The sequence below is a fragment of the Rosa chinensis genome, chromosome 7, assembly GCF_002994745.2.
Source record: "Rosa chinensis cultivar Old Blush chromosome 7, RchiOBHm-V2, whole genome shotgun sequence".
Taxonomy (NCBI): Eukaryota; Viridiplantae; Streptophyta; class Magnoliopsida; order Rosales; family Rosaceae; genus Rosa; species Rosa chinensis.
This window is the reverse complement of record NC_037094.1, coordinates 35,661,253-35,680,413: the sequence shown is the minus strand read 5'-3', so window position 1 is coordinate 35,680,413 and position 19,161 is coordinate 35,661,253. Positions and strand designations below refer to the sequence as shown.

Genomic DNA, 19,161 nt, shown 5'->3' with positions numbered 1-19,161 from the left:
CAACCTGAACCGTACTAGCTTTAAGGCAATTATCAATGTCTTAACGATCATCATTTTGGCTGAAAATTTGCAGAGACGATCTATATACTAGTACCTAAAAACTGAACGGTCGAGATGTGGATATGCGACAAAAAAGTAACCAAAAACTCGAACTTCACACATTAATTTTCAAAGCGCAGTTCCGCTCTGGATAGGATATATATATATATATATATATATTTATTTATTTATTTATTTTCTTCTTGCTAGGTATTTGACCAAAAAAAAAGTTTTTGCTATGTATTAGCAAGAGTAGAAGAGCGTAGGGAGTCTGACCAAAAGTAAAGTTACGAAGAAGAGCAGAGCAGCGAGAATGGAGGAAGAAGAGGAAATGGATTCCCTGTTCGAGGGCATGGTGTTGTTCGACCCCACTTCCAATTCCAGTTCCGACTCACACCATCCTCCTCCTCCTCCTCCTCCTCCTCCTCCTCAGCAGAATCAGGACAACGCCCAAGATCCCAAACTTGAAATTGAAGCTCCGCCATCATCATCATCATCTGAACCCCTCGACGAGAACCTCTTCTCCGACCTCACTGTCCAATTCCAAACCCCGCCACCACCACCACCACTAGACCAAGACCAAGAAGGTCCGATCAAAACCACATCCAGACAGAATTCCAGTTCCCGGAAGAAAAAAAGAGCCGCCGGATTAAGAATCGGTTACGCCAGAGATGCCAACGCTCACTCTCTCTCTTTCGACGCCGATGACGTCATCATCGCCGACGGAACCGATTCGCTTCCCGAACCCAGCCCTTCTTCTGTATCAGTATCAGTACCAGTCCAATCCCAACCCCAACCCCAACCCGAAGTCGAAAACGAACCCGAAGCTGAAGCAGAACCCCAATCCGACGAAGGTGAAGCGACTCCGGAACTCCGGTTGGATCAAAGCAAGGCGTTGATCGCCGAGAAGCTGAGCAGTGCTCGTCAGTTGGCGGCGTCTGTTTCTTCCGCAAGGAAGGACGCAATTGCGAGGAGGAGGACGGCGGCTGACAATCTCAATCTGGCTTCTGGCGATTACGCCAGTCTAGAGAAGCAGCTGGAAGAGGCCTGCGAGGCAGAGGATTTCGAGACGGCCGAAAGGCTTAGTGACAGCCTTGCTGCTGCTCAGGAGAAGAGGCAAGCTCTGTTGGCCGCACTCAGAGATGCTGAGGCTGAATGTGATGCTGTCGACTCCAAAATGCATGAGGTTCTCCAATCCCAGATCGCCGCAGAGGAACAATGCGCCTCTCTCCTCCAACACTTCGCAACTGTCAGTACTCTCCACCTCTATCTTTTGATTGTTATTTACTATTGCCATCATATCAATGCATGTTCATCTTGTAAAGCTAGTTTGAGGAGTTTGTAGATAGAATATATAATGGATCCATTGTGTATTTGCAGTTTTGCGAACTGGTAAGTAGTTTGCAGATCCCTTATGCATTTGTAATTTTGAATACATTCATTTTTTTTTTCCCATTGTATATGAGGATATGAGAATATGACAAGTAGTGATGAGTAATGAGTATGATTGTTGGTTCTGTATCACAGGATGCTTCAAGTAATGCAGATTTGGTCTTGAAGGCAGCAGAGGAACTCTCTTCCACGGAAACAGACAAATGGCTTTCATCAACTGAAGCCTTGGAAGCCAAGAAGATGGAATTGGAAATTGAATCGCATATAATTGGTGATGCAGGGCTTGTCTTAAACAGTTCCATTGAGACTTCAGTGGAGGATGACAAGAGAGAGAAAGAATCTCTCTGTAAGAAAAAGGAAACTCTTACTGACGAACTGGAGAAACTTCTTGCATTGGTGAGAGAGAAGGAACAGGAGATTGCACAAAATGATCGTGACATCCAGCAAGTTGAGGAAAAGATTGCTAATGTTCTCTCCGGCTTTGGGGAGATGCATTCCACTATTCAGGCCAAGTCTAGTAACTTGCAAGAAGCCCTTTCCCAGATACAGTTGGAGAGTGAAGCTCTGTCAACAAAAAAGACAGAAATCGATGCTGTCCTTACTCAGGAGCAACAGAGGGGAGCAAAGTTGAGGGAACTGGCCAGGGTTTCTGCAGAGGAAGCAGAGGCATACCAACAAGTTGCTGCTCTTAGAAAGAGTCTAATGTCCTCTATTTTGAAGTCCAGGGAAGATAAGGTCAGACTAGCAAAGACTGAGGAAAAGCTTTCCGAGGATGTTCAAAAGCTCCAACAGGATGTTTCTGCAGCAAGAACTTCACTTCAGGTATTGTTTCCTAATTTCCACCTTTAAACTTCTTCTCCTGGATATAGTTTGTGCTGCATAGGTGTTATGTTTTTCCTTGGGAACCGCCATGAATGATCTCACTTACATATTCATATCAGATGCTAATTTTCCTTGTTAAAATCAATTAATAAGCCAAGAAATGGAAGAATTATTCGTTCCAGATTCATGAGTATGAACTTAAAACCTACTATGCAGAAGTTGGTTTATTATGCTTATAATTAGCTTAAGATTGAGAAACACTGTCCTGCAGCCCAAACCAGTTGTCTAATAATATACAAAACTACCTGCTTCATTTCCATTTGAAAATGTTAATGTTCCTTCTAAAATCTTAACTTAAACACCTGAATTATGATATTTTCAAATCCTCTTGTTCTCCCAGTTTTCTCCCTCTTCCCTTTTGTTGCCATTTTCACTACTTCATGATGCCATTTGTTAAACAGAGTGCTTTTCCTTGTTTTCAGGAACTGTCTTCAAGAAAGTCAAGCATTCAGCAAGATATAGCATCCTCTAAGCAGAAAATTATTTTCATAGATAAAAGAATCCCAGAGCTGGAAGCAGAAAAGAAAGTTGCTGCTACTGCAAGAAATTTCAAAGAAGCTGCACGAATAGCTGCCGAGGCCAAGTCATTGAATGTTGAAAAGGATGGTATACAGATTGACATGGAAAAGGCCATCTCAGAGCTTGAGAAGCTTGAGGAAGAGATTAAAGAGACTGTCAACAGATTGCAGGAGACTGAGGGGCACATTTTGTCCAAGGAAAAAGAGGTAGCAACGGCTAGGTTTCAAAGGTTGCTACTGGTATCTGGTATCGCTAAAGCAGAAAGAGAAGCTGCTTTGGAGTTGGGTGATCTTGAAGAAGCTAACCTGCTGCTTGCAGAGGCAGAAGCAGCAGACTCTGAAGCCAAGGAACTTGAACCTATATACAACTTCAAATTGGAAGAGACTGAAAGTCTACCAAAGCACTTTATGTCTATGGTGCTCATATCCAATCTTGGGAGGAAGCAGTTGGAAGAATTGGCAGCATCTGTTCAAGTTTCTTCAGCATGACAAGTAGAAGAGCAAGATTGAGTAAATTTGTTCAATGATGCTTGCGATATTGGGATCCACAAGTTGAGGAGGATTCTGATATTGAATGACTGAGAAGGTGGAGCAGCTTAAGAACTTTGTTCCACAGGCAATATCCATCATTTGGGATTGTGGTTTCCCTTCAGCCATGTGGTTACTTCCTGGGACGCCTAAGAACGCACTTTCCTCATCTTAATGATGAAAGGTTTGGACTCCCTACCCCACAATTCATGTTCCCTTGAGCTGTGTCTTGTCAGTAGTTGGGAGAAATCCAGCCTCCGACCTCCAACCTCCACCCTACACTTTTTCTCCTCTTTTTTTTTTTTTTTTTTTTTTTCTTTTTGTATTTAAAAATGAGGAAGCCTTCAACGTTTTCAGTGCATAGAGCAATTTTCTGATGCATAATTTTGTGTACCATACTCAGTTTATTGGCCCTTCCAGTGTAATTGGAGTTTTTCTTGGTAGCTGCATGGGCAAAAGTTCGATGATGAATTGAGACACTTTTTTGAGTGGGGAAAAATAAAATCCTTGTATCAATACATAGCTTTTTCACTTGTGGTAGCTGTGTACCAAATCTCATTTTCATGTGGAACAACATATTTTGTTCACTTTGTGGTAGCAAATCTGATTTGGAGTAATATATTTTGTTTATTTGACTCGTTTCTTTTTATTATAGAGAAAGAATACTAACTTTTCCTTGTATACATTGTTGTCCGCTGGGGATTATTAGGTTTCAGAGTTTGCAAGTAAGCATCATTGATCAGATATTTGGCATCAACAAAGTCTTGTCATTTTTCGACTGATGTGGAATCTCCTAGTACATCTTTGAATATCTGTCATTGATCATTCCTGTTTATTTTACCGTTAGCTTAGAGTGCCCACTAAAAATAATAAGTTGTTCATGACAGAAAGAATAAGTTGTTCATGAGAATAACTAACAAATTGCAATAGCTAACCGCATATTATTAGCTTGCAGGCTTTCCAGTTTCCAACTTGCACAAAACAACTCATTCGTGCCACAAAGTCGTCCTTTTATATAAGCCGTTGCAATTGATTATTATAATCTTCTTCTTTCTTTTTTTTCTTTTTTTTTTGAAAAGGGGTTTGGAATCCAGTCAAGTTGGGAGACTTATCCTCACGCCTAACTTATTATATTAAGATTATAATAGTGCATACAGGGGGACATAAAACCTTAACCTCTAGCCTCAGTACATATATCCTCGTAGAGTACATTCGGATAATCACAAGAGACTATCTATCCAAATATCATCAAGATAACTTAAACTAGCAAGGCGAGTCAATCTATGTGCTACACCATTTGCTTCACAGAATATATGTCTAATCTAAAGAGTGAAAATATGTCAAATATAACTTACAATCATCAATAATACGCCCTATGTCATAACGATCTTCCATATTTTGTTGCAGCACTAACACCACAAGTGAGCAATCACTTTCTAGGTCGAAAGCATATCAACCTTCACTAATAGCCAATAGGATACCCCCAAGCCTCCGCTTCCATATGACTGTATGAGTAGCGGAAAGGACATGAGGGAAGTAGCGAGCCATGGATGCAATGCATGTACCAAATTCGTTCGTATCATTCCTTCGTTTTTGGACTGGCTTCTGCTTGCCTGGCACTTCACAGCAAAGGGATGCAGCAGGTTTTTTTGCTCACATAGATTATTACCTTTGCACTTCTTTTTTTCCTGATGAAATTACCTTCATACTTTGACGGCATCCTATCTTCGTCAATAGTGGCAACCAGAGCACTTACTGACTTTAGGGAAGGTAGGGAAGTGCTGGTTAAGACTTATGACTGAAGACTGAAGTGAATCTTATTTCGTTGGAAATTTATCTGTCGAGGTACTGGGAGCTCGAACTAGCAAAATTAACATCTACACATCAGTTATGGTATGTCATCCTACATGATGGACCTTTTTTGGGTCCATTCAAAACAAATTTAAGAAGGTTGCCGTAGACGGAGGTTCCGACACAACACTTGTCCTAGATTCCACTACAAGAGAACTGAACTGAAACACAAAATGTGGAAAGATATTTCTATTTCACAGCCTGTGCGTTACAAAAAAGCCACAGGCCACAGCACAGCTTCATTGATCAAAAACATCAAACAATAAACCCACTAACAATTTGTACTGTTCCAGAATCTCTTTGCTTTTGTAGTTACAACTTACAAGTTACATGCAGCAGGACATGCCCTGCTGTTATTGCAGATTCAATATTGAGACAGAGAAAGAGACTGGTGATAAATAACAATAGTACACAAAAACAGTGTGGTTCTTTCTTGTTCACCCTAACCTATCTCGTCTTTATAAATTCAACAAATAAAGAATCGGAGCATTGTTGTACTTGTGCCCAACAGTCCCCCACCACGAATAAAACTTACAAAACAGCAGCCTTCAATCTTCATACACGCATTTTAATCTACAGTTTGCAGACCCAGCACTGATCACACCAAATCTTTTCTAGTGTAGTTTGTATCATTCAGACATCAATTATACCGTGATTGAGGCTATGGTTGCGGCCTGCTGCCGAACGATTGAATTTGAATTTGAGTGTGATGTTAATTACAATCCAATCCACATTCCTCCAGGACAGGGCCATCCGACTTGGCCAAGAATGGATCAATTCTGACCCATAAAAGGGAGAAGATGGAAGCCAGCAATATTGACCACACAATAATGATGGTAGGAGTCCTGTTCTGCCTACCAAGCAGACCCTTGAGGAAAGGATAGAGATGAACAATCACCCAGAAGGCAAAGAAGAGCTTACCAAACAGAGGCCCCCATGACTCATAACCATTATTTATTGCATTTGAGATTCCGGCAACCACTCCAACAATGTTTATTATGAGCAGAGTTGTTGGTGGGATGAGCAATGTCGTCCATTTAAATGCGTAAAGTTCTGCGAACTCTGCATCATCTCCTCCCTTTGATGTCACAGTAAAGTTTGTATCAACACCAGCTAAAACCTTTAGAAGCCCCTGAAACACCGCAAATAAATGAGCTGACACTCCTCCGATCACCCAAAACTGCTCATTTCTCCACCATTCATCAATGCCAACATTACTCCATCTCATTTCCAATATGCCCGTTGCGAAAATAGTGATGAAGAGAGACAGAAACCACAAGCTAGCAATATTGGTCATCTGCAAGTACAGTAAAATGTTTTCTTTCATCAGATAGATACATGATGTATTAAGTAAAAAGAAAAAAAAAAAAAAAAAATATATATATATATATATATATATATATATATTAACATATAAAGAGCAGAGCAAGTCTTTTATATTCATTACCTCCGGAGTGATAAATTTGCCTGTTAGCAAACATACAGCAGGTAGAGTACAATAGGCAAGAAGTGGAATCGATGTCCATGGGTACACTGTAGCATTTATGTAAGACAAGCGCTCCAGCCACTTTAGACCCCCACCATACCCATACCAAAGAGGGCAATGCCTGCTCAAAAATATTTCAATTGACCCAAGGGCCCATCGAAGGACTTGGTGCAAACGATCAGAAAGGTTAATGGGGGCAGATCCTTTAAATGCAGGTCTGTCAGGGATACAGTATATGGATCTCCACCCATGGCAATGCATCTTAAAGCCTGTCAGAATATCCTCTGTAACTGAGCCATAAATCCAGCCAACCTGTATCCGAAAAGCAAGTCAAATTAAGCAAGTAATAAGAATTATAACTGTATTAGATGGTGAGTAAATAAACCATAACTATGCAACCTATTCCTACTAGATTCCCAAAACTAGATGTTACCTCTTTTCCCCACTCTGTTTTATCTTCATAGCCACAGCTAATGACATGAATAGCTTCTTTTAGCAGAGATGCAGGGCTAGTGCTTTTCAGTGAACCTCCATCCTCTAGCAAGGTGGATGCAACAAACACAGGAGACTGCCCAAACTTCTTTTCCAACTTGTGCTCAGGCATCAGAGCCAAATTTTCAGTTTCAACACCTGAAGACAGATATCTCAAGTCAAAAGACAGATTGGTTGGTAATAAACAAAAAATATGGTAGATTTATTCTATATAAAGAGGCATATCTTGACAGTGGGAGCAAGCATTAATTGACTGCTAGTTAAATGGTACAAAAGTTAGCAGCAAACCTTCCTTGTATCAGACAATGCAAGCAAAATTAATCCCAACTTAGTATGTCCCATAACACATGTTTTCTTCAATCAACCCACCATCACTTAACTGGTTGCTCATAGCAGAAGTATGTAGAGGGCAAAGGGGCATCTCGTTTTTGGAATACAGTGTTCATGATATCCCAGAGGATAGATACAAATAAAAAATAAAAAACCAATATGGACATTAATACTTTTGTTTTTCGGTCAAGTGGACTTCAATATTTAAGCCTGGCTTTAATAACCATCTAAAGTATTGTCAACTAAAGCTGCATAGCAGTACTGTTGGAGTTGTGGGGTGTTGAAATACTGAGGCAGTAGGTGACCACAAGAGACCTAATGAAGAATTGAAGAGCTTATATATTTTCATGAGTGCCAGTTTGTCGTGCTCGGGCAAAATGCATATACATGTTGCACTTCTTGCAACAGAAAAGTGGATATCAAAGACTAATCTGAATCTTAATGAAATCTGCAGATAAAGCTCAGGCACAGTAGTTTCAAAAAAAACTATTTTTCAATTTGTGCGACTAAAAACATCTTGCTGTAGTTCAAGCGAAGGAGGCTGGTGCATGCTAGTGCACTTCGCATCCAGAGTGAAACCAACATAAAAGCAAAAATATCTCAATCTGCTGGACAAACTGCCAATATTTATTGATCTGCCCACAGATTAAAGCTCATAGTGAAAGCGTTTTGAAAATGGCAAGAGTTTACCTTCAATGCCCTCTTCGATTCCCTCCAGAGCAAGCACAGGGGCTGGATCTCCCTTTCTGGAATTTCTCTTCTTCAAATCAGTTTTAGGTTTGTTGGCCTTCTTCTTCTTCCTTTTTCCTGAACAAAGGCAACAGCACCATGACGGCAAGCAGTTGCATGTCCTGGTTGGTGGCTTCTTTACTTTTGGAGCATCAAAGCCATAGAGAGCCTGCCTTCTGAAGACACATCCAGTTCCGACATATATAGGTCCTTGGATCCCATCCAAACCTTTCATGTTAATCTGTTATCAATGATGACTTATTTGTCAACTTACAAAAACAAAAAGTATGAATTGAAAAGGCAATAAAGCAGTCTCACTGTCTAGAGTCTTACGTCAAAGAACACAGTATTTCTGTTGGCATATCGATCATGCTTGTCAATACCATCAAACCTCTGAGGAAACTGGACATAGCACACTCTCTTTCCTTGCAACGGATCCATCATGAAACACATTGACTCTCTAATAGCCTTACTATTGTTGATGTAGTGATCACAATCCAAATTCAACATGTAAGGTGCATTTGTGAGCACAGCAGAGACTCGGACCTGTTCATACAAGATGACAAGAACACATAACTCCCAAAGAACAATTAATAATAATAAAAGACAAAACAATCATGCGGACAGTCTATCTCTCTCTCTCCCTCTCTCTATCTCCCTCTCAATTTAACTTACCAAGGCATTCATAGCTCCAGCCTTTTTGTGATGAGTAAACCCAGGTCTCTTTTCTCTCGAAACATATACCAGGCGCGGTAATTCATTCCCATCTGTGTCAAGCCCTCCACTTTGGCCAAGAAAAACCTAAGAAAATGCATTTAAACTCGTTTATGTCAAAATTCCTTGCAATGGAAGTATACAAAAACGTCAAAATCAAATTCCAATGTTACAAACCTGAATCATCCCAGGATGATCACGAACACTATTTCCAGGCCACGGAGTTCCATCCTGCATTGTCCACCCTTCTTCTGGCACCTTTGTAGCTTTAGCAACCAAAGCATTAATTCGAACTTTAAACTCTTCGTATTCTCTCTGCAAAATATAGTAAGCAGAACATTCATCATGTATTCTGGAATGAGTAAGAGAATGTATCAGCTGCTTGTAACAACCATTACCTTCATTGCTCTCCTGTCCTTCACAAATGAAGGGAGTACCTTATCTCTAAGATAATCTATCTTCTGCGCAAAATAAAATTCAGGTGCTCGTGGTTCTATGTTAAACTTCTTACAGAAAGGGACCCACTTCTTAGCAAATTCAGATGTTTCTGATAGTGCCTCAAATGTCAGCATAGCAGCACCATCATCCGAAACATAACATGAGACCTTGTCAACTGGGTAGTCCACTGCAAGAATGGAAAGAACAGTGTTTGCAGTCACCAGAGGAGGCTCTTTTAATGGATCCACTGTACTGACAAAAATATCAACTGGAGAAAGTTGTGAAGGCTGGCCCTCCTTCTCATACCTAAAAAGAAACATTTAGCGCAGACATTAGGTATGTTCAAAATGCAAACCACAAGGAAAGTTCCATGAATGCATATGATATTTGGATAAGTTACCTCAGAGACAATCTGTCGAGATAAGTTTCCCTGTCAATGGGAAGCCACTTGGGAAACTGATCAAGAATCCAGGAAACACCAAACCAAATCTCACAAATAACTGAGATAAGCCACAGTGGATATGCATCATTCACAGGATTCAGGATCCGATAATGAAAGAAGAACCCAAGAGCAACAAGTCGAATTATGATGATCATTCGGTAAGGGTTGATTTGGCTCGATGAAATTGGCAACTTTCTTGACAAGGGCTGTCTTGCCTCGTCCATTCTGATCCACAAGCAACATAAACAATTTCCATTTTAAAACAATATGGTATAGGAACTGGAAATATTATAAGCAATTTTATAGTAGAGAAATTGAACTAATACTAAATTACAATGTATTAGCTCCTGCACTGGATTTTATATGAATGCATTTCTGCATTGCCTCTATTAAGGATTTAGGAACAGAAATTGGGCTAAAATGATAAGATACAACAAGTTGCAACCTCATAAGAAAGGAGCAAAGTTGGAGAGGAGCCCTTACAAAGGTAGATCAGGGCCATTTCCATCATAGTCGTAATCTTTGCCACCATTTTCATGTTTCATCATCTGTAGTTTCTCCTGCTTTTGTTTCCAACTTTCCATCCTTTCCTTCCAAGCAACACTACCATAGCCGTAAGCAGCAAGGTCTTTGGAAGGATCCATGGATCGGGGTTGCACTGCAAAAAACGCACGTGGTATGTATTCAATTTCAAGCCAGCTGAAAGAGGTGAGTAGATCCTAGTGTAGGATAATTGTACTAATTGGACTTGTGAGAACGTTGCGGTTACCTGGAAAGGCAGGATCTGAGAAAGGAAGGGGGTGGATCCTTTTGCCTCCGGAGTTGGCTCCCATGAAAGAAGGAACCAGAGCATGTTGTTCAGGAGGGATATCATCAACCTGCACCATCAACAGCTCACAACCATTAATTGAATCACATCAACGACACGATGAACACCGAAAGCAAAACAATTCGAGTGTGAATTGAATTGGATTGGATTGGATTAGAGAGCAAGCCTTACCATTTGACCATTAGTAAGGAGAGGAAGATGTGGAATGGAATGAAGATCATTATGGAAATCGGAGGAGACCGAGGAGGCGCGGCCGTAGCTCATGTGGCCATGGAGCATTGCATCGGCGGAAAGCGCGTGCTGCAAATCGTGTCGGTTCCTCCCATCGAAACTGAATTCGTTCTCCAAATCATCCACCCCGTCTTCTTCTTCATCACCGGCCACCCTCGCACACCCTGAGCATGATTGTGAACTCAGATACTAGTACTGAAACTGAATTGCAGTCAATTACGGAAGCTAGATTGATGAGATTACCTTTTAGACGTTTGAATCGGGTCTTGCACTGAGGACAGACTTGGCTTCCTTCTCGGCGCTCATACTCGTAGCAAGTCCGGCAAACTGGGAAGGCACACTCGTTACAGGCGACGAACAATTCCCCGTCGGCGTTGAGCCCCACGTCGTCTCCACAAATCTGGCAAATCTGCCCCTTCAACCCTTTCGGCTGCAAATTAAACAACATTATTCATTAACGGACCTGCAATAATTAACCAAATAAGTAAGCAAAAAGCAGAGGAGAGGAAATATTACAGCAGAATCTCCGTCGCGCTCGCGGCGGATGACGACGAGCTCATTCCGGTTGTGAGAGCCGGCCACCAGACCAGCGTTGGAGTCCATTGAATCAGATCTGAAGCTGCTGCTGCTGCAGCTGAGCCGCAAGCCACTGAAGCTTTTAAGCAACCAAAGCTACTCCCGCATCTGCTATGCTTTGCTTTCTCTCTCTCTCTCTATCTCTCTCTGGCGTCTGTGGACTGAGATGAGAGTTGAGAGTGAGGTGTGTTTCTCTCTTTAGCTTCTCTGAAAATCTCCACCGACTAATTTAGCCCTCTGCTTTTCTCTCTCTCTTATCATTCCTTTCTTCCTCTCTTAATCAATCACTTCTCTCCTCTCTCTCTTCTGTAATTTCTCTTTTCTTAATTCTTACCAGCAAAATAATTAATTGATACATCTCAGCTACTACGCAAATCCAATAATGCAAAAATTTGATGCTGGTTCTTTTCAAAAAAAAAAAACAAAAATTGATGCTGGTTAATTAGCAATGGTCTTATTAATATCTCCGCCGACACAGCTGACGCCTCATTATTACTCACTTCTCCATCCATCATCTAACGGTAACGATCTCGTCAACGATTATGAAATTAATGTGATCTGCTGCTGGCGTAATATTTTACCTAGGGACCATCAGCACTGTCTGTCTGGGGGCGGTAAATCAGGAAAATGACGGCGGGATAAAAACAAAAACAATGGAAACGGAGCTGGCCTAGATTTGTTGACGCTAACTCTTCCTCCATGTTTCTCTTTTCGTCGGGGAAAAAAATATCTCTTTGCTTTTTGTCTGGTTTGTGAAATATCTGTAATGTTTTTTTTTTGTCTGGAATATATGTAATGTTGGAATCACCGATTTAGCCTCTAAGAGTGGTTATAAATTTGTGACTACAAATTAACAACAACTCAACAGGGACAACCGAACCACCCTCTTATCTTCCTTTTTTTCTTGCTCATGATATTGACAAGAGGGTTGGAACCAGTGAGTATTACCCACGAAGGTTAAAATCAGATAAAAAGTTACAGAATCTAAATTTAATAAAGAAAAATAAGAAAAATTTGATGAGATGTATTTTTATAAAATAGAATTGACGTTTACATCGAAATAAGACAAACGATTTTCTTTAAAGATTTTTCTTTTTCCTCTTTTTAAGAAGGTGATTTGTTAGTTACATACTTACATGTACAACTTTACATGCAATTATGGAATTGTTACCTTGGTTCATTCCTTTTTAAACTTAAGTAAAGCAAGAATGGCAAGTAATGCACAGACCCATTGTGGCCCATTCCACGAATATAGAAAGGGAGAAGTAGTAAAACAAGACAAAACACGTTGGGCAATAGTATATGATCATTATTAATTAAGAATCATTCCACGGTTATAGTAATATAATAAAAGCATAAAGGTACAGATAAACCCAACTGGGTACATGTGGAATTAGGCGGTCACGTCGCTACACGGTCTCCCTCTGCTCAGCGCTAGCTGTACCCTCCTCCGTCCCTTCTGGACAGTGGGCCCCCCACCTCCCTCCCTCCGGGGGTCCCACCCCGCTCTTCTCCCCACGTGTTTGTGAATCTTGTTCTTCTTCTTCTCAAAGCGAGATGGAGTTCAGTACTGTAGCTTTTCCCAACTGCTTTTGACTTTCTCGGGTCAAAGTTACGCAGTAAAAAGTTAAAAATATGAAAGAGAGAGAGAGAGGGAGTGACCCAATCAAAATTCGTAACGTTTGCTAATTCCGTGATTAGATCAATGATTGGTTTTCCTTTTTACATGATTTTTATAAATAAAATCTGAATTAATTAATTATGATGTCTTTGTCGAGCTCAGCAGCTAATCACAGATCACAATAAACAGGCCAGATTTTAAAATCCTTAATTTGTTTATACGTCGCTTTCTGCCTCACCCACCCACATCGTTTGCATCCTTTATTGGTCTAACTAATTTAAGAAATGAATCCTATCAGTCTTCACGAAATCACACCAAATTTTATAATTAAATTGCAGGCAAATAAAAGTCCTTTGTTTTTGGAATTGATATTAAGAAGCCAGGAAGGTGCCCACTGTATACGTGTGTGGAAGTTTTTGATATAGTTAATGACCTGATGCAAGTAATTAAGGCCAGAGGGGTATCAGCACAGCCGCAGTCGGTGGGAAGAGGACAAACGACTTAGCTTTCAGACTTTCTAGTTTCAACTATCTTGCGTCCCTTGAGGTCACAGCCTCCTTTCGTCTAATCTGTTCTTGGAGAGAAGACGGGAGCTGTTATGTGTCATTTGAGGGAGGACTACTGAAAATAGGAATTGAGATGCAACTCACTGTTTTGACCGTAGAGTTTCTCGCCGGAGAGGGCAGCTATATTTTGTTGATCGTCCGCATGACTAGCAAGTGGACAGAATCATTAGTGATTAATTAGCTTTTAAGGAAAAATCCTCATATGGTACCTGGACTGTCGTCTATTGCATTCTTTGGTACTTGAACTTTTAAAACTATCATGGTAGTACCTGAACTAAAGCACAATTTCCCAATATGATACTTCCATCTATTCTACCGTTAAGTTTGCTTACGTGGTGCCAACGTGTCCATATTACAAGTTAAGGAAAATCCTCATATGGTACTTTGACTATCGTCTCTTGCATTTTTTGGTACCTTAACTTTTAAAACTACTCTGATGGTACCTGATCGAACTAAAACACAGTTTCCCTATATGGTACTTCCATCCATTCTACCGTAACAAATTCAAAAATAATTTCACGTAGCTGAAATATATTTGATAATTCACAACCAAGGATTAAAATATATGTATCTACATATCTATCGGAACATTAAAAAAAAAGAGATACGGAAATGTCGGGGATATATCAGGGATATAGGAGAAAATATATCATCCACCAAAATACATACATTTTCTCTCTAAATTTCAGTAAGCCTAAAAATCTGACCTTGCTATGTTCTAATTGATAGGGAAAGACAATCAATTCTATACTGCCATTTTTCTACATCCTTTTTTTTTTTTGGATTAATTTCAGTTTACCCCCCTGAAGTTTGGGGGTGTCATCATTTCACCCCCTCTACTTTCAATTTTGAATTTTTACCCCCTAAACTTTCCAATTTCAATCAGCCGTGTCTAATTTCTACTATTCCGTCCAAATTGGACGTTAAGTTTGACTTTTGAGGGCTAAAATGGTCATTTCAACATAAAAAAAATTAAAAAATTAAAAAAAAATTCTTTCTGTTTTTTATTTATTTATTTATTTTTATTTATTTATTTTGTCTTCAACCTATACACTACAAGTTATAATAGGTTTATAAAAACAAAAAAAAATACTCTAGGTGGTTGAAAGCCACTCGCTGGTCTACGATATTTGTGATATATCTCTGATAAAGTGAAAAATTTTAGGATATATCCCCAATAAAGTGAAGAAATATCTATGTAAAATCATTTTTGGTCTACGATATTTGTGATATATCTCCAATAAATTGAAGAATTTTATGATATATCCCCAATAAAGTGAAGAAATATCTGTAAAAAATGATTTTACATTTTATCTGTAAATATCTATATATCCCCAATAAAGTGAAGAGATATTTGTGTAAAATCATTTTTTACAGATATTTATTTACAGATAAAGTGTAAAATTATTTTTTTACAGATATTTCTTCACTTTATTGGGATATATCCTAAATTCTTCACTTTATCGGAGATATGTCACAAATATCGTAGACCAGCGAGCGGCTTTCAACTACCTAGAGTATTTTTTTTGTTTTTATAAACCTATTATAAGTTGTGGGTATAGGTTGAAGACAAAATAATATAAAAAAATAAAAAATAAATAAATAAAACGAAGAAACAGAATTTAAAAAAAAAACTAAAAAACAGATTTTTTTTTTTTTAATGTTGAAATGACCATTTTAGCCCTCAAAAGTCAAACTTAACGTCCAATTTGGAAGGAATAGTAGAAATTGGACACGGCTGATTGAAATTGGAAAGTTTAGGGGGTAAAAATTCAAAATTGAAAGTACAGGGGGTGAAATGATGACACCCCTAAACCTCAGGGGGTAAACTGAAATTAATCCTTTTTTTTTTTAGATGAATGTCCTCTCTATTAAAAAAATTCAAAAATAGTTTCATGTAGCTGAAATATAATTGATAATTCACAACCAATGATTAAAATATCTATATCTACATATCTATCGGAACTTTGAAAAAAGTGAGATATAGGAAATGTCAGTATCAGGGATATAGGAGAAAATATATCGTTTTTGAAAAATAGAGAAACTGTGCTTTAGTTCAGGTACCATTACGTTAGTTTTAAAAGTTAAGGTACTAAAAATGCAATAAATGATAGTCCAGATACCATATGAGGATTTTTCCCTAACGGCAATATGTACACGTTGGCACCACGTAAGCAAACTTAACGGCAGAATGGATGGAAGTACCATATGCGGAAACGGCGCTTTAGTTCAGGTACCATCAGAGTAGTTTTAAAAGTTAAGGTACCAAAAAATGCAATAGACGATAGTTCAGGTACCATATGAAGTTTCTTCCCTAGCTTTTATTTACTTAACTAATTTTTTGTTAGAGTTTGCTACACTATGACTTGGATGATTGACAAGTGTCAACCATCCGGATGTCTCTTAGTAGTATAAATGGTTGTTGCTAGGGTTTTTGGTCGTCATGAATGAAATTGCAACTTTTTTTTTCCTTTCTTAGTTTTCAGTTTTCAGCTTCTGTCTTTCCTTTAGACCATTAATTTGGGGTAAGACCCTGTCAACTGATATCAGAGCCCTTGATTTCGGGGGCAATGGTGAAACAAAAAGGCATCGGGGGTGGAGTTCAGGCTCAAAGCTCAGGGGAACTCTCTCATGTTGAGTTTGAGTTGCAGTACACAAAGACCACACCACAGCTCGATTTGATGAGCTCTAGACCACCCTCAACGTCTATCAAGAGGCTCTCAACTCATTTCGAACAGAAATGCTTGAAGAACTCCACTCCATGGAAGTCAACTCCGCAGCTGCTGAAGATAGACTTGATGCTTCTCTCCTCAAGTTCAGGTCTCTACCTCTTTCACCGATTCTAGCAGCACAAATGGATTCCACATCTTCTACTCGAGCTATGACGTCCACTAACACATCCTCTGGGGGTAATACTTCTCAACCATCAAATTTTCAGCTAGAAATGCACAAGAAGGATACTAACACGGTATCAACTGTCAGTAGCGAGGTGGCTGCTTCTGAGGTCGATTTAAATCGTTCATGTGCCTTGATTACTAATGCTTCTGGTGCTGTAATGTCTACTATTCACCCTTCTAACAAGGGGGATAAAGTAGCCTCTAGCTCTACTCAGATGCCTCACTGTGCCAAAAAACATATCAGACGACGGTAGGAAACCGTTGTGGGATATGGAGAGCCACCGTTGTAGACCGAGCCGTTGTCTGATGAAAATTCAGATAACGGTGGAACACAGTTGTCTAATAAACATACAGACAACGGGTATGTGTTAAACGTGTTGTGTGATACTCAGCAGATGGCTCGGCAGGTGGCTCGGCAGATGCCAAGCGCAGCTGCATGGCAGTTGCGGCGCTGCCTTCAAACAACATTGCTAGTTTTGAAGCTGTTGTATGTTGAGCTTCTCAGACAACAGACTTTTATTTTGTGTGTTGTCTGACTGATATTCAAACTTCAGTTCTTAGACTATAACTGTTGTCTGATTAATTTTGGGACAACATAACATAATTTCTTCTGTTGTCTGATTAACTTTGCGACAACAGAGTTTAATTGCTTCTATTGTGTGAGTGTGGATTAGAAGACAGTGATTTGTTAAAAACCGATGTGTGATATGAATGATTGCAGTGTGATTTGTCCCTATTTTTGGCCTTTCAGACAACGAGCAGTTATCATTGTATCTATTTTGTTGTATGATTATTTGAACATATCCCATTCTTGAATTAAATTGTGCATCATACCAAATATAAACATTGCAAACCATCAAATATAAAAATTGCAAACCACTAATCATTGAACCCAACATTTTAAACAAGAAAAACATTCTAGTGCCTGCCCATCTACTTGGGATCAAAAAACTGATACATATATATCCATTGGTTCCCAAACATGCAACACACGGTGCATGACAAAGTACCAGCAGAGAAGCACAAAAAAAGAAGCTTTCCTTAGCAAAATTAGACCAGCAACAAGTGCACTACTTCATGGCTCATGCACATATGTGTTGACAACAAATTTCCCCCACTCATTTCGCACTTGATCATTATCCGCTTATGTGTATTGGCTGCTGCCTTTCCTCCCCTATCTCTTTCCTTTTCTTCTTCTTCTCAACATTATCCTCGGCAGGTTTCTAGAATAAGAAAATAAATGTAAGGTATATATCATAAATATATGCTACATATCTAAAGAGTAAATATCTTCAAGCAAATGAATTTTATCAAAGTAGCTAGGTTGAATTATACTGAGTTCTAACCTTGACATGTGATTTTATGACCAAGTGTTTAGGCCATGCTACCCAACTCCCCAAAGCCTTCTTCACTGTTTCAATTTCATCTTTCACAGGAAATGACACTTTTGCTTTCTCCTCAAGTGTGGCATAGACAGAAACGCGCATGTTAGCATGCCCTAGTGGAGTGCCTTGAACAAGCTGGGAAAGACAAAGCAACATGTTCAACAAAATCTATTGCCAACTTGCATTCAACCTCAGCTACCTTTAACTAATAAGTAGACCAAAAAACAAGATTTATAGATGTTGCCTATGTATGTTCGAAATAGAATAGATTTAAAAGAATAAGATGCAAGCTTCAGACGTTTTCAGAAAACTGGTAACAATCAAAATTTGATATTTTCCAGTTCATTATTGGCCCATACATCACAATCAAGAAAGCTAGGGACTACAAGTACCAGAATAGAGGTTGTCCTAGAGTCTTAATATTCAAAAAACTTAAACAAGACTCAACTGTGGAACACTAAATAATGAGGATGCACCCCACTCTCTTACCTCACGATTCATAGATTTTGTTCTCATATCATGCTTGCACACGGGGCAGCACGTCCCCCATTTTGTCAGCCATGAGTACACACAGTTTGAATGAAATTCTGCAAGTAACTCTCAAGTGGTTATGGAAATATTTAAACTTCGAATGACAAGGTAAGAAAGTATTGCTAACTTATATGACGTCCTTGTTACTACTACCAGTTGGCAATATACTGGAAAAGAAAAGATGATATAATATAACACTTTCATGTAACTCACATTCAGTTGTACGTCTATCACAGGCTCAGAAACAGAGTTTGATGCTCTTGAATATGAACTGGATCTTCTTCCTTCTCAAAAGTCAAGCAGATCAAGATATATTAATTAAAGCTCTTGCTGACATAAAAAACAAATAAAGATCTGAAAAACCTGAAACCCTTGGGCACAATAAAGTTTAAAAAAAAAAAAATTACATGTCCAATCCAGCTAGATACAATAAATTATTAAAATGGATAATTCAAGGGGAAAGAGCCATGAAAGATAGTTAAATTTGTATAATGGTACCCACAATTTTCTGGGCAAATAGGGAACATGTAAACCTAAAAGGCCAAACCGTGATTTCCCTCTTGACCAATTCACATTTCAAAAATGTTATGACATAATATCCCTGCAAAAGCCCAACTGTTCATAAGCTTAAAAAATAATAAAATTTGTAAAGGCTGTGGCCTTTGGCTAGAGGTTTTAAATATA

At 39.1% G+C, this 19,161-nt stretch overlaps 2 protein-coding genes across 3 annotated transcripts; one reads left to right on the top strand and one right to left on the bottom strand.

The window, feature by feature from the left end:
• The first annotated feature begins 272 nt into the window (after positions 1-272).
• LOC112176843 (stress response protein NST1) lies at positions 273-3,892 on the top strand. The gene is made up of 3 exons (XM_024314932.2): positions 273-1,288; positions 1,567-2,253; positions 2,736-3,892. Exons 1-3 carry the CDS (start codon positions 353-355, stop codon positions 3,318-3,320), a joined length of 2,208 nt encoding a protein of 735 aa, XP_024170700.1. The 5' UTR covers positions 273-352; the 3' UTR covers positions 3,321-3,892.
• A 1,504-nt stretch (positions 3,893-5,396) lies between these two features.
• Positions 5,397-11,766, bottom strand: LOC112176842 (probable cellulose synthase A catalytic subunit 6 [UDP-forming]). Of its 2 annotated transcripts, XM_024314930.2 has the most exons (14): positions 11,418-11,766; positions 11,145-11,331; positions 10,842-11,065; positions 10,611-10,719; positions 10,325-10,499; positions 9,800-10,066; positions 9,360-9,705; positions 9,139-9,276; positions 8,923-9,048; positions 8,581-8,793; positions 8,209-8,488; positions 7,130-7,326; positions 6,658-7,008; positions 5,397-6,507 (listed from the first exon to the last, which is right to left on the bottom strand). In XM_024314930.2, the coding sequence occupies exons 1-14, from the start codon at positions 11,502-11,504 to the stop codon at positions 5,923-5,925; spliced, it is 3,285 nt and encodes a 1,094-aa protein (XP_024170698.1). In that variant the 5' UTR covers positions 11,505-11,766; the 3' UTR covers positions 5,397-5,922. The 2 variants fall into 2 exon arrangements, with proteins under 2 accessions (XP_024170698.1, XP_024170699.1); XM_024314931.2 differs by lacking the exons at positions 10,611-10,719; positions 10,842-11,065; positions 11,145-11,331; positions 11,418-11,766 and having other exon boundaries at positions 10,287-10,420.
• Positions 11,767-19,161: the final 7,395 nt, after the last annotated feature.

What these genes read in the sequence shown, in the direction of transcription:
- LOC112176843 (XM_024314932.2), top strand. Translation starts at nt 353, where the DNA reads ATGGAGGAAGAAGAGGAAATGGATTCCCTGTTCGAGGGCATGGTGTTG. An exon ending in TCCTCCAACACTTCGCAACT is followed by an intron (nt 1,289 to 1,566) that starts GTCAGTACTCTC and finishes TCTGTATCACAG; the next exon opens with GATGCTTCAAGTAATGCAGA. An exon ending in CAGCAAGAACTTCACTTCAG is followed by an intron (nt 2,254 to 2,735) that starts GTATTGTTTCCT and finishes CCTTGTTTTCAG; the next exon opens with GAACTGTCTTCAAGAAAGTC.
- LOC112176842 (XM_024314930.2), bottom strand. Translation starts at nt 11,504, where the DNA reads ATGGACTCCAACGCTGGTCTGGTGGCCGGCTCTCACAACCGGAATGAG. An exon ending in CTCGACAGATTGTCTCTGAG is followed by an intron (nt 9,706 to 9,799) that starts GTAACTTATCCA and finishes GTTTCTTTTTAG; the next exon opens with GTATGAGAAGGAGGGCCAGC. An exon ending in ATCATCCTGGGATGATTCAG is followed by an intron (nt 9,049 to 9,138) that starts GTTTGTAACATT and finishes GCATTTTCTTAG; the next exon opens with GTTTTTCTTGGCCAAAGTGG.